Here is a 21843-nt window from a genome sequence, read left to right on the forward strand (position 1 = left end):
GTATCTCACAGATAAACTCATCAAGTGAGTAAAGATATATGGACAAGGGTTTTCTTTTTTTTCTTTTTTACAGAGACAGAGAGAGATAGATAGGGACAGACAGGTACGAAGAGATGAGAAGCATCAATCATTAGTTTTTCATTGTGGCACTTTAGTTGTTCATTGATTGCTTTCTCATATGTGCCTTGACCGTGGGACTACAGCAGACCAAGTAAACCCTTGCTCAAGCCAGCGACCTTGGGTCCAAGCTGGTGAGCTTTGCTCAAGCCAGATGAACCCGTGCTCAAGCTGGCGACCTCGGGGTCTCAAACCTGGGTCCTCAGCATCCCAGTCTGACGCTCTATCACTGCGCCACCGCCTGATCAGGCGGACAAGGGTTTTCAGTGTGGAGCGGTTTGTAACAGAGAAAAATTGGGAACAGCCAATGGCCATCAAAAGGTGAAATAGACTATGGTACCCTCTAACAATAAAGCGGGTCAGAGAATAAGGCCAGTTTCTGGGTCCTGTCACAGGAAGAGCCTCTTCGCAAATGATCGGTAGTGATGGGATTCACAGCTGAGCCATGACGACTGTGACATTCCTGAGGCACACTGCGGGTTCAGACTCAGGACCCGCTGCTTCCTGTGAGCCTCAGCCTGTCCTCACCGAGCCTCAAGTTCCAGGAAGGAATTGCTTCTGCCTCATAGGAGTGTGCAAGGCACAATGAGAGGAGGCAGGGACATGTCTGACATGTAATAGGGGCTCAACTGATGTTAACTCCTACAATGATCTTTAGAGAAGAAAGATTATGACCCGCAGTAGGACTGTGGTTCCCTAAGATTAAGATAGAGTCTGGAATCTGTGTGTGCCAAGGGAAAATGCCTGAAAGGGACAAACCAAGCCGGTAATATGGTTATTTTTAAAATATTTATTTTATTGGTCTGACCTGTGGTGGCGCAGTGGATAAAGCATCGACCTGGAAATGCTGAGGTCGCCGGTTCGAAACCCTGGGCTTGCCTGGTCAAGGCACATATGGGAGTTGATGCTTCCAGCTCCTCCCCCCTTCTCTCGCTCTGTCTCTCCTTTCTCTGTCTCTCCTTTCTGTCTCTCTTTCTCTCTCTCTCTCTCTCTCTCTCCCTCTCTCTCTCTCCCTCTCCTCTCTAAATGAATAAATAAAAAATAAAGAAAAAGTCTTTAAAAATATTTATTTTATTAATTTGAGAGAGAGAGAGAGGGAGACAGGAACATTACTCTGTTCCTGCCCGTGCCCTGACTGAGGGTTGGACGGGCAACCTCTGCGCTTCAGGACGATGCTTTAACCAACAGAGCTACCCGTTCAGGGCACACCATATTATTATTTTGTGGGAGAAACTGGGGGGAAAGGAAGAGTGATGGTGAGACACTTACTTATAATTCAATCACACCTATACTAATTGAATATTTTATTGAGCACTCTTATCACTTTAATAATTAAAATGAGACCAATAAAAATTTAAAAAGTATCATCAGAAACAAAAACGTGAGTGATTGGAGACAGCATTGTTGTGGAGAAGGGATGTGTGGGAACAGAGGCTGGGATCCGGCAGCCAGAGGTGGGCTTCGACGGAAGGACGGCAGAGACGGACAAGGAAAGAGGCCCCGTCCCTGTGTCCGTCTGTGAACGTGGCAGGGCCCTGAGGGGGCTCGCTCACCTCTGCTCCTCCCAGCCTGGAGACAGTGCTCAGCACTCCGTTTGTGACCGAGTGAGTGAATACTGGATTCATGACTACATGAAAGGAAGCGGGTGGCTATGGCAGGTATAGGGGACCCAGGGAAACAGCAAATAGAGAGAGGACAGACTGCCAGAAAGTTGAGAGGCAGATGGTGGGGACGTCAAATGGTGCAGCCGCCTTGGAAATCAGGATGGTGGTTCCTCAAAAAATTGCCATGCGTAGAATGACCATATGATCCAGCAATTCCATTTCTAGGTGTACACCCGTAAGAAGCGAAAGCAGGGCCTCAACGACATATTTGTACACCTATGTTCATAGAATTTTTTTTTTTTTTTTTTTTTTTTTTTTTACAGAGACGGAGAGAGAGTCAGAGAGAGGGATAGATAGGGTTAGACAGACAGGAATGGAGAGAGATGAGAAGCATCAATTATCAGTTTTTCGTTGCGACACCTTAGTTGTTCATTGATTGCTTTCTCATATGTGCCTTGACTGGGAGCCTCAGCAGACCGAGTAACTCCTTGCTGGAGCCAGCGACCTTGGGTCCAAGCTGGTGAGCTTTTTGCTCAAGCCAGATGAGCCCACGCTCAAGCTGTCAACCTCAGGGTCTCGAACCTGGGTCCTTCCACATCCCAGTCCGACGCTCTATCCACTGCGTCACCGCCTAGTCAGGCAGAAAATTGTTTACAATAGCCAAAAGGGGGAAACAACCCAAGTGGATAAACTAAAGGTGGTGTATACATACAATGGACTATTATTCAGCCTTAAAAAGCAAATGCTCACGCCTGCTACTATAACATGGATGAACTTGAGAACGTCATGCTAAGTAATATAAGCCAGACACAAAAGGACCAACGTTGTGTGCTGTCACTTAGATGAGGTCCCTGGAGTTGTCAAATTCAGAAACAGAACGTAGAATGGAGGATGTCGGAGGGGAGAGGGAATGGGAGTTCATATTTAAAAGGGACAGAATTTCATTTTGGGAAAATGAAAAACTCTGGAAATGGATAGTGGTGATGATTGCACACCAATGTAAATGTATTTAATGCCACAGAGCTGCACTTAAAATAGTAAGTTTTATGATATATATATATATATTTTTTTTCTTTTCCCTACAATAAAAAGGAGAGAAGCAGATGTTTGGTGAGAGGACAGAAAGTATGAGAGAGGCCTGACCAGGCGGTGGCGCAGTGGATAGAGCGCCGGACTGGGGCGCGGAGGACCCAGGTTTAAAGCCCCGAGGTCGCCAGCTTGAGCGCAGGCTCATCTGGTTTGAGCAAGGCTCACCAGCTTGAGCCCAAGGTCGCTGGCTCGAGCAAGGGGTCACTTGGTCTGCTGTAGCCCCCCCCCCCCCCCCCCGTCAAGGCACATATGGGAAAGCAATCAATGAACAACTTAGGTGCCGCAACGAAGAATTGATGCTTCTCATCTCTCCCTTCCTGTCTGTCTGTCCCTCTCTCTGTCTCTGTCACACACACACACACACACACACACACACACACACACACACACACACGTATGAGAGAAGCTGACACAGAACAGACAAAATGGGAAGAGGGAAGAGAGCCCGGGGACCCGATGAAAGGCTAGGGAAGAGGGCAGTGGGCTCACCTGCTCCTTGGTGCGACCCTCCCGCTCCCGGATGTGGGTGGTCACGATGCGTTCCATCTCCTCTCGCAGCCGGGGGTACTGCTGGAGCTGGGGAGGGCAGGAGGGGAGAGAGCCACGTACACGGGGAGCACGGGCAGGAAACATCAAACCCCACCAGAGTCCAGGGGTCCGGGGGTGTGGGGCAGGAGGCACACACAGAATGCCCGAGAGCAGGGGAAGAGAGACTTGGGGTTCCAGGAAGCTGATGGCACCAAGCCATGGCCACCCCTTTCCTCCAAGTATGGGTTCCAAATGGCAATTCAAGAGTTCTCCTGGCTCCAGGCCTTCTTCACTATCCTACCTAGGCAACTTGGGGTGGGAGGGCAGTTCAATGGTCAGAAACGCCATGGGAATCCGTTTGCTCCTTGGTGCCATCTTGGTGGCAGCCATCTTGGAAACAGAGTCCACTGAGGACTTTGCTTTGAGGACTGTTAGCTCCCCAAACTTTCACTGACCCTCAGGGCTACCCTTTGCTCAAAGGCTTGGAGGGACAGCCAGGTGGGGAATCACGCAGAGAATTCCTACCCAGGAAGAATCTGGGGAGGGCAGGGCCCAAGGTGCCAATTGGCCTCCTGAATCAGGCTGGGGACAGGCAATGCTCCTTGTCAGAGCAGGGAGGTGGGGGAAACCAGCAGTCACACAAACGACATGCAGGAGCCACGGGCATGGGCATGCGAGGGCAACGGGGCATGCGGAGTGGGGTGCCAGCAGCATGAGCAGTACCCCGCGGGGCCTGGCTGGGCTCCTGGCCCTCTTGGTGGACCCCCCCCCCCGGTTTCGCCCCTCTGTGCATGCTCCACACTGGCACCGTCCTCCCCAGACACGTCTGTCTGGCTCCGAGCTGGCCAGCCAGCCTGCCTCTACCCCCTCCTTTGGGGTGAGCTGCTCAGCAGCACCCCCACCCCCAGTTTCTATCAACGGAGGCTGAAGGGAAAGTTGCCTCAAGCCTTCCCCCTCTGCCTGCAAACTCTGCCCTCAGGTCAGCTGAGCTCTGGACAATTGACTGACTCTTCTCCACAACACTGTTGGATGCCACCTCCACCCAAAAGCCTTCCCTGGCCATCCCAAGAGCTGGACTGGGGGCTCCCCTGTCACCTTCCCTCATCAAACTGTATTCTGGTTGCCCTGAAGGCAGGGGCAGGGCCAGGCGCACCACCAGTACTCAGGAAGGGCACGTTGAAGGAATGAGGGAATGAATGAAGAATGGATGTCTTTGCCCTCCTTGCCAAGGTGCAGGGACATGGGCTCCTCTGCCCTCTGACTTATGAACCTGCAACTCTGCAGAGATGGAGACTCGCTGAGCTGCTGAGAGTGGGAGCCCCACCCTCACCCCCGGCACAGGGACCTCCAGTCCCGCACTGCCCACTCCGCGGCCACATGGGGCCCAAGTGGGGCAAAGCTAGAGAAACTCTTGGTCCCCGGGTCAGGCTGCTCGAGCGGACCCCCCTATGTTGGCTGGAGGTTAGCACGACTAGGTCATAGATAGAGATTCTGAGGGCAAGATGGAGGCCAAGGAGACAGGGTGGAGGCATCGGGAGAGGCAGGAGGCTGGGGAAGGAGGCGGCGCCCTGGATGCCAGCCCAGAGGGGCTGATGTGAGAGATGTCACGTCCTCTCGCCCCAGCTCCCACTATCTCCTGGCTGAGGTGGCCAAGCCCAGGACGCCTGGTGGAGGGGCAGTCCCAGACCAGGGACTTAGAAACAAACCCCTGGAGGAGCCCATTGGCCCTGCTGCCCCGTGAGGCTAAGAAGCACTTCCCACTCCTTCTCGCAGGAAGTCTTCAAGCTGGAGCAGAGGCATGGGACTGAGTCACCACCACCAGAAGGCCTCCTCTGAGGTGGTCCCAAGTGCTCCCTCCAGGGTGGAGTTGCGGAGGGGGGGACAGGGGGAGGGTGGGTAAGAAGGGAGGAGGAGGGAGCAATTTGCCAAAGAGCATGACCAGTTCTCCCACTAACTGCCTGGATGTTACATCGGTCAAGTTTTCCACGTGTCACACACAGCAGGGCAGCCTCCGCCCCTTTGAGAAGTTCCCTGTTCCTTTTGAGCATCTTTTTCCATTCTGAATGCCTCTGAGCATTTCCAGAACTTTTAGCCAATTTTTGAAATGGAACTTTCCTCTCTCAGACCTTGGCTGAGCAGGGTGGTAAGCTGGAGCCCACCAGTTAGCGGTCAGGGGCCCTGGCCCGGGAGCCACATGGCTCTGGGTTCAAAGCCAGTCCCTGCCTTGCCAACACTGCTTAGAAAAGGGACTGGACCTCTCGGAGCCTCTGTTTCTCCAAGTGCAAAGTGCGGTACTAATGACTCCTCCCTCTCAGGGCCGGTGAGAGCATTGAGCAGCACACCACGTGCCTGACATTAAACTCAGGACATCATCCAGAGAGGCCAACAAATCCCAGCAGGGCTAGGAATAATTACAGTTGACTATTTTTCAAACTTCTGGCAGCAGTTTGAATACTTAGAACATATGGGGAGGGCAAAAAAAAAAAAAAAAGACAAAAGTAGGTGAACTTTGTCATGTAAAGAAAGAATCACTACTATCCATTATGAAAACTGAAAGGCAAAACTATTTTACAAAAGAATTTAAAAGCTTCCTTTTAAAACTGTTTTGATCATTTTTTTCCGGCTCACAAAAATCCTACTGACTCACTGTAAGAAATCTGAAAGTGATTCACATTTGTGCAGTAAAAGTGGAAAAAATTGTAGAAAGACACATGAAAAGAAATGAATGTGCCTTGCCCTTTAAGCAGCTGTGGACGTACCTTGCTTTACTGCACTTTGCAGATACTGTGTTTTTTACAAATTGAAGGTACGACCCTTCACCAGCAAAAAGATAATGACTTGTTGAAGGCTCAGATGATGGTTAGCATTTTTTTTTTTAGCAATAAAGCATTTTCAAGTTAAGGTATGTACATTGCTTTTTTTAGACAAAATGCTATTGCACACTTAACAGACTAACTCTTACATACACTGGGAAACAAAAACATTTTTTGTGTGACTGGCTTTATTGTGATATTCTTTTCCTGCAGAGGTCTGAAACAAAACTGCAACATCTCCAAGATGTGACTGTAGGGTCGCCAATCGCCCGGGCGATACTTTATGTGATCAGTCTCCTCCTGATGGACATACGGGCTGTTTCCAAAATCTTAGCACTTACAGTAGTAATTCCTGCTTTCTTTTTGGAATTCAATGCAGCAAAGGGTTCCATGGGATTTAAATGTTTCTATCTAGTAATTGGTCTTCTAGGATTAGAATAGTCTTCTAGAAGTCTATTCTAAGGAAGTAATCTTAGAGATAAAGAAAATGAAAATTCTTTATACACAAAGATGTTCATTGCCAGGTTATTTATACTACTGAAAAGCTGGAGACAATTTAAATGTTCACCAATAGAAAGATGGCTTAAGTAAACCATGATAAATCTCGTCAATAGACTATTATGCAATCATTAAAAATGTTTATGTGCCCTGGCCAGTTGGCTCAGTGGTACAGCGTCGGCCTAGTGTGCGGAGGACCTGGGTTCGATTCCCGGCCAGGGCACACAGGAGAAGTGTCCATTTGCTTCTCCACCCCTCCGCCGCACTTTCCTCTCTGTCTCTCTCTTCCCCTCCCACAGCCAAGGCTCCATTGGAGCAAAGATGGCCCGGGCGCTGGGGATGGCTCCTTGGCCTCTGCCCCAGGGGCTAGAGTGGCTCTGGTCGCGGCAGAGTGACACCCCGGAGGGGCAGAGCATCGCCCCCTGGTGGGCAGAGCGTCGCCCCTGGTGGGCGTGCTGGGTGGATCCCGGTAGGGCGCGTGCGGGAGTCTGTCTGACTGTCTCTCCCCGTTTCCAGCTTCAGAAAAATGAAAAAAAAAAAAAGTTTATGTAGGCTATGTAATAATACTCCAAAAATGCATATTCGTAATAACTATGTATGGTGCCAGGTGGATACTAGACTCATTGAAAGGGTCATTTTATAAATGATCTAAATATCTAACCATTATGCTGTATACCTGAAACTATCAAATAATATTAAATAAATATATAATAGAAATACTGTCTATAATATTAAATATCAACTGTAATTGGCAAAACATGAAAAATTAGGAATCCAAATGAAGAGAAAAAGCAGGATGGCCACACATTCATCGTGTGATTTCATAACAAAATAAACCTATGTATAGAAAAAAGATTTGGAGAAATATAAATTGGTGAAAACTTTTTGAAAGACAATCGTGCAGAAGTTACCAAAATTGTGAAAGCTCATATTCATTGACTAGGCAATTCTACATCTAAAAATCTGCTCCAAAGAAACAACAGGATAAGTGCTACAAATGCATCTATAAAGATGTTCCCTGCATGCAGCCCTGCCGTAAAAGAAGGAAAACAGTTGGAACAACCCAAAGGTCTGTCAGTAGGATACTGACTATCCACACGGAGTGTGCTGCACTCTATGGGGGACTAGCAGTTCAGGAGCCATCTCTCTGGAGCTACACCCAAGGGTTCCAGACTGCTCAGCAGGGGGAGAGCTCCTGGGTCAGTGTGCCTGACGAGATCCTACTTAGGTTAAAACTGGCGTCTATTTGTAATTAGTTGGGGCAGGTGTGCTGTTAGCAGTTCTTACCTCTAGGGTTGTGGGATTCTAGGGACTTTTGCTGTCTCTGTGCTGCTTAAATGTTTTTATAACAATCATGTATGATCAAAACAAAATCAATACTGATCATTTGACTTTTTTTAAAAAAAGGAGGTTTACTTGTAAGAAATGTACAAATATTGCAATAGCGGCTCCCTGGAAAGGGAGGGTTGTTGCTTTCCGTTTATTCTGGCATTTCCCAAACTTCCTTTGATTGAGAATGTGTAACTTTTATAATTAAAAAACAAATGTGTTTTTTTTTAATTTTGTAGTTTATCTTGTCTTGCTGTGTAAAGGGATTTGAGGCAGCTCAAAATAAACTCAATATTTTGAGTTTGACAAAAGTAGAGAGTGCGTTGCCTAGGGTTTGTGATGTAGCGGGGTCATGACTTGGATGTCACAATGCAGTGGAATGGGGGTGGGGGGGCGGCAGGGGTCCAGCCCAGGTTTTAGACTGCCTGCAACAGGCCCTGAGCAGATGTGAATTTGCTTAGTCTGCCGCATTTGACACAAAAGTGGGCAAAAAGGAGACGGGATTGTGAAAGAAGTGCACGTGACTAATTGTGTAGGAGCCTCGAGAACTGTGATACTTATTTGAAACAGGAAGTTAAGACAGATGTGCCTCCACCTCCCCAGCGCAGGGAGTTTTTTCAAATACAGGCGAGGCTGGGCTCTTCCCCAGAGACTCTGGTTCAGCCTGCTTGGCGGGGGTGGGGTAGGGGGTGTGGGGGGTGGGGGGGCAGCATTGTAATTCTGGAAAGGCTCCCCCAGGCAACTGAGGCTCATGTACTCCCCTGGACAGAACTGCTTTAGACAATCTGGCTGAAAATCCTCAAAAAGCAAATAGGAAAAAGGCATCTAAAAATGTCACAGGCGACCCGAAAGAGGCTGACCCTGCAAAATGTGTACGGATTAATGTAAAACGAGTAACCAATATGCTTTCAGGCAACTTGGTTTGGAGGGGCTGGGACAGCTCCCCAACCCCAGGAGGCCCTATCCCAGCTCACCTTCCTCAGCCTCCCTAATCTGAACCCCATTCTGCTTTCCTTTACTGAGATTCAGTTTTGTCGTCTGTAAAATGGGGAGAATACTACCACTTCTTAGGGTTGCTGAGAGGGTTAAGTCAGATAACAAAGGGCAAGCACTTAGCCTAGGGCTTGGCACATACTAGGTGCTCAGTAAAAGCAGCCTGCCTGCTCCTTATCATCATCGTCATTGTCATTTCTACTGGTGGGAAGGACCACTGCACTGAGGATGCTTGGACCAGAGCAAAGTCTCCTGGCAGAGACGGAGGCCTGAAGGGACTCGAGTGCAAGCAGACCCAGGGTTATAAGCTGGCATGAGACCTCCGGGCCAGGGATCAGCTGGCCAGCGTGGGCATCCATGTGGGTGGCCGAGAGGCTGCCAGGCCTGCTCAGCAGATGGTTCTGCCCCAGGGAGGCCACGGCCACGAGGAATGGACGGCCAGGCCCAGCCCCACCCGGGGGGCCGCCGTACCTTTTCACTACACTTTCTGATGGTGGAGGTGAGCTCACTGACTACCATATCCACACACTTGATACTGGGCTCTTTGAGCTTCTGCACCTGCTTTTTCACTGTGGCTTCAAAAGCGAGGTCAGGTGTGAAGAGGCCCGTCCTGCACCCGGGGAGGGAGGGGACAAGAGGAAGAGCAGCCACAGGTGGGCAGGTGGGCGGGGAGGAGGAGGGGAGTGAAAGTCAAGCAGGGCCAGGGTCACGGGTGGAGGATGGCACAGGCATGGGGGAAGAGAGAGAGACATCGACAGAGAGAGAGAGAACAGAAACAATGTGAGCACTGGACCCGGCCCTCCTTACCGCCACCCAGGGTTGGCACTTCCCAGGTGCTGCCAAGCGTCTTCCCCCAGGGCTCTGTAGGTATGGGGGGTTTCTGAAGGACCAAGCCCCCTGCTCTGTACACGGCCACTTCCTGAGTTCAGATGCTCCCCCTAAGGCTTGGCTGCTCTCCCCTCAGCCACACTGAGCCTGCCCTCTCTCCCTTTCCCAATGCCATCTTTGCTGCAGCTCTGGGGACTCCTAAGGAGGTGACCAGGCCAGAACGCCACCCGCCGTTCTGTTCGAGTCTAGGTTTCCCAGCAGCTCTTGCCTCCCTTCGCCCTGAGTGCACAGCCCGGCTCAACTGCCTCCTTCCACCGGGCTGTGCATCCCGCTGCCCAGGCGCGCCCGGCACTGCTCCGAGGGGCTCCACATGCACAGGCCGCCGTGCAGGTGATGCCTCCAGGAGGCGCAGGGAGCTGCCTGACCTCCCCTCTCCAGCCCCCTGCTCCACGCCGGCCCTTCCCTTTCTCCTCCGGGGGCAGCCTTGCTTTTCCTCCAAAGGGGTCTGGAGGAGCTCAGCTTGAAAAGACAGAGAGAGAGGAGAGGAGAGACAGAGAGGGGGGGTGGTGAGAGAGAGAGGCCAGGGCAGCAGTGGGGAGAAGACCCGAGGGGAGCCTGGGGGTGGGGTCACAGGAGCACTGGACTTGGGAGTCCAGAGACTTGGCTTCCGGTAACAGCTTTGCCACCTCCTAGCTAATATGACCTTGGACGAGTCACTTGATCTCTTGAGCCTCAGTTTTCCTGCTGTAAAATGGGTGCCATTCTCCCTGCCCTGCTCTGCCTTGCCCTCCCTGGCAGGGTGTGTAGGCCCAGCTGAGACAGCAGATGGGAGAAGGCTCTGTCTCTGGAAGGAGATGTGGATGGAAGGGAAGGGGGAGGTTCCGAGCGGGGGTCCCGAGTGAGGGTGGGTGACAATGGGGGGATGAAGGACAGTGGGGAGTCAGGGGGGGCTGCTAGACCTGGGTCCTCTGCACCCCTCTAGCCATCCAGGCCCCTACAACGGCACCCAAGAAGGCCCTGTCCCTTCTGTCTCCAGGGCCGAGGCACCCCCTGGGCTCCTCCCTGGAGCCCCCAAAGCTGACCCAGCTCTGAGGGCAGAGAGGGGCTCAGGGTCCCCTCAAGCCCTATTCACTGAGCTGGGGGAGCTCTCGGTGGGCTCTCAGGGGAAAATAGCCGCCATTGTCCCTGTCTTACCAGTGTTGACCTTTGGTGTCCTGGGCTTGGGGGCCAGGGCGGGGGGTAAGGCCCCCTCAGAGAGTCACCCCGTCCCGGTCTGCGGTGGCCTGCCTCTCCCACCCCGCTGAGGTCTGGACATGCTACCGAGGAGGCAGTGGGGGGCGTGGGGGGGCGCCTGGCAGCAGTGCAGGGCGGGGCGGAGGCAGGGCTGGCTGGGCTGCCGTTACCTTCTTGGTGCACTGTCTAACGGTGCTGATTAGCTCCGAGATAACCATGTCCACACACTTGAGACACGGTTCTCGGATCTTCTTCACCTGCTTTTTCACAATGGTCTCAAAGGCCATGTCTGGGGTAAAGAGCCCCGTTCTGAACGCCCGGAGCGGGAGAAGGGCAGTGTCACAGACCCGCTCCTGCCAGGGGTGCCAGGCCGGGGCCCGCCCCTCACCCCGAGCTGTGCCCCGGGCTCGTCCCACTACCCCCTCCGTGTCCCCATCTGTGAAACGGGCAGCAGGGATTCCAAGGAAGGAATTTCAGTTGATGGCTCTTTGGGGAGAGACAAGGTCTGCTTGTATCTACCTGCCTTTACGTCTTGCTTTCTCTTAAGGTTCTGTTCAAACAAAAGGTTCTGCGGCCAGAAATGGTTTGAAAACTGCTGAACTAGGTTCTCTTTAAGAGCCTTTCCAGGAATAGAGCCTTTTATTTTAAGACTGGGAGATTCTTTTTTATTTTTCTGTGCTGGCCAGTCCGTTATCAGTCTCTCCACTCCACGCCAAACCTCGGCACTGAGCCCGCGGGAACGCAGGGCGCTCTGGCCTCGCTCACGGCCTGGCATACAGCAGGCGCTCTAAATCCCCTCGTTGGAAGAACACACAGCATAGATCTGGGGCCCTGAAGGGGGTCTGAGCTTCTAAGGAGTCGTCTATTCCCCAGTCTCCCTTCTTGCTCCACAGGCCTCGGGGTTAGCTAGGAGGTGAGTCATGGGGTAGAACGGCCCACGTAGGGACATTGAGACCATGGAGGGTCTAGAGGTTTGAGACACAGGCCAACACCTAGATGCTCTGCCCCAGGCCCTACGCAGTGGCTGGGCAGCTCTGTGCAGCCTCTGGGTAGAACCGGGGAGCTGTCTCACCCTAGAGATGGACAGGGAGCCCAGGGCCAGAGGCACTACCTGGCCATCTGCGTCCTGGGCTCTGCCCAGCTCATCCAGCCTCCAGGCCCTGCTCCCGGACAGCAGAGGAAGGCCACAGGCTGCAGGGGGCGGGTGGCCCAGGCCTCCCGACCACCTCCACCCCTGGAGCCTGTCCAAACTGGGAGCCAGAAAGTCGGGGTGGAGCAGATTGGGGACCAGGGCTCTCGGTCTTTCCCGAGGGAGGTTCGCTTCATCTCTCCCTGTGCCTCTGTGCTAGACCCCCTGCCTTCTGGGGCTCAGCCCCCCTCCTTGGTCCCAATACATGCCTAATGCCATGGATATTCTTGATAGCATAGCTGATCTCCCTTCGGAGTTCCTTCTCGTCAAACTCCATCTGTGTAGGAGAGCAAGAGATGGCCAGTCAGGGCCCGTCCTGCTACCTGGGAGGTCAAGATGGCTCGCTCCCAGGGTTGGGCACCAGGGCCAAGGTATGCATGGGAGGGTCATGGGGGCATGGGTGGGTAGTCCCGAGCCCTCTTACCCCCACCCCCACCCCTACCCCATCCTACCTTGACCAGCTCAAAGGGGAAGCGCTCATGGAAGATGCGGTTGATGCGGGCTCCTCCGGACAGTTCATAGGTGTCAATCTGGTCCCCTGAGCCCTCAATGCGTTTCTCAAAGTCCACTGCGAACTGCTGGACCATCCTGGGGGCAGAGTGGAGTGGCCTGAAGGGGGCGCAGCAGCCCAGGGGAGGGGCCCTGGGAGAGCCCTGTGCCGAGAGGCTGGGGGCAGGCGCAATGCAGGGATGGGGAGTCAAGAGTTGGGAGGACCCTCACTGCAGCAGAGCCTTGGTCTTGCGTGCTGGGTCGTCAGGTCGGAAGTTCTTGTACTCGTCCACCTCCTTCTCGATGGACAGCAGCTGGCTCTGCAGCTTGTTCCGCAGCCCTGGCAGCGTGTCCCGGATGTGGTTCGTCAGTTGCTGGGAGTGGGAGTGAGATGAGGGTTAAGGCCACCGTCACAGGGCCAGGCAGGGACCAGGAAGCCAGGGGGCTGTGGACGTGGTGAGGTGGGGAGCTAGAGGGGGCAGCCACAGCCCTGCCCGCTGCTGCCCTGCCCCCAGAACAAAAGCTGTCTGAGGGCAGGCCTGGCACCCAGGAGGTCCTCACAGAGAGTATTAATTCAATTAATGAGTGAATAACTCAATTTTCAAAAAAGCCAGAAATCTAGATTTTTATTTGCAATCACCTGATTTTGGACTAATTTAATATTTTTAAACACTGTGGGCTGCACAAAAATGCATCAGGGGCAGGAAGGACAGGCAGGCTGCCCCCTTTCCAACTCCTGGGGCTCACCCCGGCACGGCCCTCACACCCAGTACCCCCCGAACCTGCACAGTGACTTGACGACACAGGGTCTTATCCCCATTGTCACATTTAGCAGTGCAGAGGCAGAGGCAGAGGCAGAGGCCAGGCTGTGTCTCAGTGGGTGGGTTACAAAGCTGGGCTTGGAACGCAGGCTGTGGACTCTCAAATCCTGCCCCATGCCACACTGTGTACCCCCTGCCTTCCTCCTGTCAACACATGCACGCCTCAGGTCCTGAGGCCCCAGCCCAGGTGGAGAAACGTCCAGGGGAGCCCCTGGGGTTACATCCCCATCGCCAGACCAGCCTCTCCCCACTTCAGAACCAAGGGCTTCAGCCAAGTACACGCCAGCCTGGCCTCCAAACCCAGGCCCTTGCCAGTACCGCCCTCCACGTAAGATCCTGGTCTTCTCTCCATCCTGGCGGAGGTCTCAGGGCTCCCTCCCAGGCCGCAGACAGGGCAAGGTCAGCGAGCTCTGTTGCCACCTCACTGTGAGACCGTGAGCAAGCTCTTCTGCTTTTCTGGGTCTCAGTTTGTTCATCTGCATAATGGGGATGCTAACCTCTGCTGGTCACCCGCACAAAACACACTCAGTGACTCTGCGCTCAGGCTGGTTTCCGGGGCCCCTACCTGGTTGAGGACCTTCTGCAGGTAGGGCGTGCCCATGCGGTCGGCCAGGTGGCGGTAGGACGGGTGGGAGAGGAAGAACTTGCGTTCCGCGGCCAAGGCAGCCGTGATGTCCTTCTTGCCATCAATGTCCTTCTGGCTTCGGTTCACTACCCCAATGTAGCCTGCGGACGGGGTCAGGGTCAGGGCCAACCGGCCTGGTAGGGGGCGGGGAGGGGGGAAGGTATAGGGCAGAGAGGCGGGGCAGGCAGCGGCCGGACTACCTCTGCGCAGGGGGAGCAGCTTGTTCTCCAGCACGTCGCGGGCGTCCGTGCCTTCATCCATCAGGTCCAGCTTGGTGATGACCCCAATGGTGCGCTGGCCTGGAGGGCGGCAAAGGGCTGTCTGCACCTGCAGTGCCCTCACAGAGGCCCCGTGCTCCTACCCCCTCCCTGCCGCCCCCATCTCCCAGCTCCTCCACCATCCGCCGCCTGCCTCATTCATCCTCCACAGACCGGACAAAAGGACTTTAAAGACGCAAGTCAAGTCGGATCTCACCATTGCCGCCGGCCAGCGGCTCTCCCTTACACTGGGAAGTGACCCTGGGAGCCTGCGGTGCTGGCTGTGGGGGAGAACTCACCCTGGGGGTCCACCTCCTTGGCGATCTTGAGGGCGTCGGAGTTGGCCAGGTCAGAGTTGGCTGGGGACACGGCCAGGATGAGGCAGTTCTCCTTGGTGACGAACTGCATAAGCATGTCCCGGATCTGGAACTCGATGTCGGGAGGTTGGTCCCCCACCGGGACCTTGGTCATTCCGGGCAGGTCCACCAGGGTCAGGTTCAACACTGGTCAGGGCAGTTAGAGGACGGGCTCAAGGCGGGTGGCATGGCCGTAGGCGGCTTTGAGAGGGTCCCCAGGGGAGCGTGGCCGCAGGTGGGCGGGGTTAGGACGAGGCACTGAGTTAAAGCTGCAGCCCTTTTTAGGCGTGGCTAAGGGTAAACGGAGTCATGGCAGGTGGAGTTCGTGCTCAGTGGACAGCTTACGGTGGGGGCAGAGTCCAACGGAGCAGCTGAGCCAGCAAAGGGGTTGGGGCCAAGAAAATAGCCCTACAGGGCGGGGCTAATCTAGGGAGCCCAGAGGCCGGGACCCAGGCGGGGTCTCCTCACCGTGTGGCGAGTAGACCCGGAGATTGATGGGCACTGGCGAGATGCCTTTGTTGGTTCCGGTGACCCTGTCGGTCTCGGCCTCGATCTCCAGGCGCACCTCCTCGAAGTCGGTGAACTTCTTCCCCTTGCAGTGCAAGAATTCGGCATATTCTGCTCCAAAAGGGGTGTGTGTGTGTGTGTGAGAGGGTAGAGGTATTGAGAGGAGGAGGAGGAGGAGCAGGCATTATGGCCTGGAACCCAGCTGGGTCCCATCTCCCACTGGGAATAGAACCCCTTCCCAAACACTGCCTTCTCCCTCCCCACAACGCCACCTCCCCTGGTGCATTCTCACCCCCATTGTCCAGATGGGGAATCAAGGCCCAAAGAGGGGTTAGCCCCGCCCAAAGTCACAGCAAGCTAGTGAGCGTCTCTGCTGGATCTCTCCTGGGGGAGGGGGCGCTGGAAAGGCCAGCCTGGCTGGGGAGAGCGCCTACCTGTGGTAGCATTGACCAGCTGCAGGACCAGGGGGCGTCTGGTGACAATGCCAGATCCTCGGGGCAGGAAGTCCCTGCAGTGAGTTGGAGGTGAGAGGAGGGTCAAGAACTGAGGAGGCACCCTCAGTCCCAGGGGCACGGGCCCTGCTGCTGGAGCTCCAAACCTCCCCTAAAGTGCCAACCACACCTTTGCCCAAGGGTGTCAGGTCACTGAGGGCAGACTGCAGCTGAGAAAGGGGGAAAAGCCTCCCCAAGTGCCCTGGGTCACAGAAGTTATGCATCTGAGCTGCCAGGACACAAGACCAACAAGTCCCCAGGCCTGTCTCAGGTCTGCCTCTTGTCGGTTCTGAGCCAGCAGGAAGGCCCTGCTGCACCCCAGCTACTGCCATTCAACTCAGAAGAAACGGAAGCACAGAGCACCCGACATGCAGAAGTGTCCAGTGGCCAGAGTGGATCCCAAGGAAACGGAGCCCCGCCCTCCCTCCCCTCCCTTCTGCTGTGGGGAAGGGCAGCATCTCACTTCCCATTCCTTGGCCCCATCTGCTTGAGGTTGAGGACATCACTGTGTCCTGCCAGCTCTTCACATCCCCACTCCCTCCATTGCGTGGCCCTACCCAGGCAGGCACAAGCACGAGGGTGGAGCCCTCCCCAGGGAGCAGGCTGTTAGAACCCACAATCACGGGATTGCGGGATCCCAGAAAGGGGGAAGCAGGCTGCAGCCCGAGGGGCTGTAAAGATCTGCTCAGCCACATCACGGACAGACACACAGAGGCCCAGGAAAGGGAAAGACACACCCAAGGTCATACAGGGCTGGGCCGGAGCCAGAGCCAGAACCCCAGTCTCTGGCCCCCCAGCCCAGAGCCTGACCTGGACTCACACCACTTCCTGCACCCCAGGGTTGGGGGCAGAGAGTCCCTGGGAAAACAGAGTAGGCCCAGGCTCTTGGTTCCCGGTCTCCTTGGGAGCCCTGGGAGGCCTCCTCCACCCCATCCTCACCCCGCCCCTCCTCTGGAGAGATTAGACATGACTAGGGAGGACTCAGCCACTTTAACGGGGAAGAAGGATAAGGAACCCTGCATGTATTCATCATTTCCAGGTGCCAGGCAAGTACTTTTCACTTTTGCAAGACTGTGAGCTTTGGAGGGCAGGGCTTGCGTGTTCCTGTCCACCACTGTACCCCAGTGCTAAGCACAAGGCTTAGCACCCGAGCAGTCCCTAATAAACGTTGACTGAAATCCCCAAGTCCTCAAAACAGTGCTCTGATATGGAAATGATCATTTTCAGATGAGGCAGCTGAGGCTCAGAGAGGTGGGCTGATTTGTCCAAGATCACCCAGTTAGGGATGGCAGAGCTAGGATTCAAACCCAAGAGTCTGTTGGACCCCAGAGCCTGGGAACTTCCCCATCAAACCCTGCTGCTCCCTACACGCGAGGAGCCAGACTTGGGTTTTTATGTAATTCAATTCAATTCTGTCTCGGGCATATTTGGGAGCAGCTGCTCTGAGCCATGCCCTGTGCTGGGCCCTGGCGATGGATGATGAGCCCGACAGTCCCCACCCCGGGGAGCTCACAGTGTGGTGGAGAGACAGACTAGTAAACAGCCACTGCGATGCAGTGTCGCATGTGCTGGAACAGAGGTGCACCAGGCAGCCAGCAGAGACGGAGGTGGCGACTGGGGGCGGAGCCTCCTATCTCCACCTCTCCTGTTCCTTCCTGACTCCTTTGGGAGGGTGACCCCTAATATCTGGGATCTCCCAGGGTTGTGGAGATAGGACATCTGTTTTTACAGAGCATAGGGTAAGCATGGGGGCCTGGGGTCCACCCTCTTCCCCACTAGCTCAGCACCCAGCAATACCATGGTAACAGTAGTTGCCATGGAAACTTCAGGAGGGGCTGGGAAGGCTGGGACTCCCCACAGAGAACTCCCCACAGGGAGATGTGGACTTTCCCTGGAGCTCTTCCCCGACAGGCCTCCCCCTGCACAGATGGGCCCACTCAGCCCCGGCAGGCCTGAGGGGCAGAGGTCTGAGAGGAGCCACAGAGAGGGCGTGGGGAGCCCGTGGCTAGGCTGAAGGGGATTGCCAGGGGTCCGGGCCAGCCTGCCCCAAGTCACTAGCTCCCCAGGGCTACTTAAAGGACAAGCAGCTTATAGGAAGCGGGAGATTAGAGGGCAGGGCCACGTGTGGGAGCAGAGCCCCCCCCAGACCAGCATCTCCAGGGCCAGGGTGGGGAGGGGCCCATCTCTGCCATGACCCGGGCTCTCAAAGGGAGGCCCTCGCAAGGCCTGCGTTGGGATTCCGGGGCAGCTTGTTCAATGCATACTCCTCAGACACTGGGTTAGAATCTCATGGGGTGGGCTGCAGGCGAGGGGAGGAGGGAATCTGGATTTTAAACACGACCCCCATGTGATTTCCATGTTCCCTCTCAAGTTTAAAGGTCGCTGGCTTAGTGGTTAGAGCCAGGGCCAGGCAGGGTTCGAAGTCTACCTTGGCCATGCCCCAGCTTGGTGCCCTGGAACAAGTTGCTTCATCTCTGGGTGGCAAGTCCTCCGCTGCGAACCAGCATGATCTAAACCAGGTGTCACGCATGCACTGCCCCATGCGGCTGCGGGAGCTGCACAGAAAGAGTTTAGCCTGTGCGGGGTACACAGTAGGCGCCTCATGGGGCCTGCACAGGACAGCCTCCTGTTCCCAGCCTCCTCCCTAGAAGAATTCCCATAATCAGCAAGGAATCCAGGATCCCGAAGAAGGCTCTGCCTTCCCTCCTCTGGCCACTGGATCAGATCTCAGGATTCTACCCACAAAATGGATGGAAACAATGGACATTGGGGAGGGGGCGCTTTCAGAGAACATCTCATTCCCCTGTCATTGCCCAGGGAGTGGGACAGAGGCCCAGACAGGGGCAGGGAGCTGTGAGGCCGCAGTGGTGGGAGAGGTGACTACCACATCCCACGTCCAGACTGCGAATGCATCGCTCTCTGCCGGATTCCCGCACTGGGCTCAGACCCGGCACCTAGTAGGTGCTCAGGTAACACGTGTAGGAGGCAGCACAGCTCAGGCCTAGCAGCTCCTCAGTTCCAGCCTTTCCCCTGGACACTGTCCCCCAGTGCTCTGTACAAGTCCCCCCATCGCCTTCCCCCTGAGGACTTAGGACTCCAGCCCCCCAACCAGTGCTGCCCCTGAACCTCCCACCCAACGCCTGCTTAGCCAGAGGGAGGACAGAACAGGTGCCCAGAGAGGAGTGTGTTGGGCCCACCGCCTCGGTGGCCGTGTGGGCGGAGGGATGGTGGCGCGCCAGCTCTCCCTGCGCATTCTGGGCAGATGGCGGTTTCCCAGGGAGGCCTCGCCTTGCCATCTGCAGAGGCACCTTCAGACCTGAAGCACAGGGAGGATGAAGTAAACACCTCTCAGGACCCCCAAACGCCACACACTCCCGGTCTGAATTGGCACTGTCACCCCCAAAGGGGTCTGGAGCAAGTACACCAAAGGTATCCCTACTCTGGTGCCTGGGACCTGAGCCCAGAACTTGGGGACTCCGGTTTCCAGGTCCCGCTGAATGCGCACCATGCCAGAGAGTGTCCTGCTCGGTCCAGCGTGCGTCCAGTGCGGTCATCCTTATAAGTCTCCTATTTCCCGGGCTCTGATGTCAGCCAGGCCTGGCATTGAATGTCAGAGCTGCCTCTTGGGAACTGTGTGGCTTAAATGACCACAGAGCTCTAAGCCTCAGTGTCCACGTCAGTAAAACGGGTTGCTGTGAGGTGTATACAAGTTAACGTCTGATACATGGTAGCTGTTAAAATGATAAATTATGGCCTGGCCTGTGGTGGCGCAGTGGATAACGCGTCGACCTGGAAATGCTGAGGTCGCTGGTTCGAAACCCTGGGCTTGCCTGGTCAAGGCACATACGGGACTTGATGCTTCCAGCTCCTCCCCCTCTCCTCTCTCTCTCTCTCTCTCTCTCTCTCTCTCCCTCTCCTCTCTAAAATGAATAAATAAATTAAAAAAAAATTTTAAAAAAATGATAAATTATGATGACTTGTTGAGCAAGCTGAGGATACAGGCTGGGACCCCATGACCGTGTCACCAAACAGCGCAGCAGGGAGGGAGCTGGAGGGTGAGTCTCCCGGGGGGCTGCCTGGAAGAGCAGGCGGGCCAGGATATTTCCAGCCAAATCTAGAGCAGGGAACTGGGGCGAAGGCAGGCGAGGGTGTAGGTGGGCCAAGAAACATAGCTGGAGGAGGTGAGGCTGCCTCCAGGCAACAAGCCCTCTCTGTTCCCGCTGCCCCAGGAGGCCCCAGGCGTGCCCACATCACACAGCCCATGGATTGCCCGCGAAGGTCGGAACACTGTAGGGCAGTCCTGGCTTTGGCTTTCCCAGTGTGCTGTGGTCCCGAGACCAGGGACCGAGCCAGTCCTGTTTGCCACAACACCCCAGCACCCGGCACGGGGCCTGGCACACACTGGGCACTCCCCAGCACCCCGGTTGGCCAAAAATCTGATTTGAAGACGAGCTCCTGCAGTTTTCCTACCATCCCCCTCGTTGTACAGATACGGAAACTGAGGCCCAAAGGGAAGTGTTGCCCGAGATCATGGTGCAAGCTGCTGACACGGTGAGACTGGTGGCCAAGTCAGAGCTCTCCCCACAACAACTATTTTCTCTATTAAAGAAAATCTAGAATCTTTTCTTCTACTGTATCTTTCCATCCTTTCTTCTTTGCCTTTCTCTCCTTCCTTCCATCTTTCCTCCCGCCCTCCCTACTTTTCTCCTTTCTTCTGAGTACTTTTTAAAAAATGTTTATTTTATTGTTTTCAGAGAGAGAGGAAGGGAGAGAAGGGGAGAGAGAGACAGGAACATTGATCTGATCCCTTGTGCACCCTGAGCAGGGGGTCGAACCCGCAATCTCTGTGCTACTGACCGATGCTCCAACCAACCGAGCTATCTGGCCAGGGCCGATGACTTTGTTTTCAAAATCGAAATCAATTTCTCTTTTGCCCACTCCTTTAGAAAATCTTATGTTCTCCCATTTAAAAATATTCAGAAATTACATAAAATGTTTTTAAAATCCAAAGCATCCATTATCCCCACACCTGGGAATCACCACTGTCACCGTTTTATCGTTTAGAATGATTGTCTCGGCAAACACTGGCGGGTGGGGACCGCTGCCCCGGGTGCCGCCTGGGGCCCTTCAAGCCTGCATCCTCACGAGGTTTCTTTTTGGGGCGATGGAAGCGGTCTAAAATTAGATTGTGATGATGGTTGCACAACGCTGTAAATACATTCAAAATCACTGAGTTGTGCACGAAGACAGGTGAATTTTCTGGCATGTAAATTATATCTCAATAAAGCTGTTTAAGAAATCCGCATCCTCTTGGCTGACACTCGGGGGCTATGGGAGGTGGCTGTGACCAGGTTCCCTGTCTCCAAGGGGAGGACACGACACGACACGGAGGCTCAGAGACAAAGTCAGGTGCCCGCACCTACGTGCACACACTGCGCTCCTCTCGGCCCTCGGGCAGCAGCTCTACCTGCCTCCCCACTCACCTTGGACGGTTCGGTTCCGGCACTCAACCCAGAGCTGCACCCAGGTGTCTCTCACCACCCGCAGCCCGATGCGATGGACTCGCAGCTCCATCACTAAATTAGTCCCCTGCTCCAAACCTCAACTTCCTCAGCAGTGAAATGGGACACAGTTCAGAGCAAGGGGCCCCCAGGGGGTCCCCGCGCACCCCTCCCAGGCCATACTTGAGTGCTGTGGAATTCTCTCTCATGCAGTCTCAAGCCCGTGGCTAGCATCTGCCTTCCCGTGTGCTGGCCTCCCTGCTGGGAGGCAGTCCCAGGGCCGGGGGGGGGGGGGGGTCCTTTCTGGGGACCATAGACGGAGCTGGTATACCAGGGCCAGGGTATCCACGTGTGAGCCGGGAGGGCCCTAGTGGTATCAGATAAACTAGGAAGAGACAGAGGCAGCCTCCTTATCCCGTCACGGAACTCCGAGAGGTCTGAAATTCTAAATTCAAAAGCAGGCTGCCAGGTTGTTATGAAGGTGTATGTGTCAAGCTTGGAGGGCAGGATGCGGTGTATTTCCCAGTTCCTTAGCTTGATCTATAACTGGAATATTTAGACATATGGCACGTGGG

The 21843-nt window shown here is 54.7% G+C and overlaps 1 protein-coding gene across 16 annotated transcripts in view; it reads right to left on the reverse strand.

Moving 5' to 3' along the window:
• DNM1 (dynamin 1) overlaps positions 1 to 21843 on the reverse strand; it is a 44706-nt gene that overhangs the window by 16397 nt on the left and 6466 nt on the right. For 12 of the 16 annotated variants that reach the window (XR_010729039.1, XR_010729036.1, XR_010729037.1 and 9 more), the window contains exons 2-11: positions 15711 to 15784; positions 15238 to 15387; positions 14713 to 14916; positions 14357 to 14455; positions 14097 to 14257; positions 12942 to 13084; positions 12674 to 12809; positions 12431 to 12498; positions 9443 to 9581; positions 3300 to 3386 (exon numbers count right to left, since the gene is read on the reverse strand). Coding sequence is in view for 12 of the 16 variants with exons in the window: in XM_066256104.1 (XP_066112201.1) it covers positions 3300 to 3386; positions 9443 to 9581; positions 12431 to 12498; positions 12674 to 12809; positions 12942 to 13084; positions 14097 to 14257; positions 14357 to 14455; positions 14713 to 14916; positions 15238 to 15387; positions 15711 to 15784 (1261 nt within the window). In the remaining 4 variants the exon portion in view is untranslated. Of the gene's footprint in view, positions 1 to 3299; positions 3387 to 9442; positions 9582 to 11202; positions 11342 to 12430; positions 12499 to 12673; positions 12810 to 12941; positions 13085 to 14096; positions 14258 to 14356; positions 14456 to 14712; positions 14917 to 15237; positions 15388 to 15710; positions 15785 to 21843 lie in introns of all 16 variants that reach the window. The other 4 variants (XM_066256102.1, XM_066256100.1, XM_066256105.1 and 1 more) reach the window with 1 other exon arrangement.

This window comes from Saccopteryx bilineata, chromosome 2 (assembly GCF_036850765.1).
Source record: "Saccopteryx bilineata isolate mSacBil1 chromosome 2, mSacBil1_pri_phased_curated, whole genome shotgun sequence".
In the NCBI taxonomy this organism is placed as follows: domain Eukaryota; kingdom Metazoa; phylum Chordata; class Mammalia; order Chiroptera; family Emballonuridae; genus Saccopteryx; species Saccopteryx bilineata.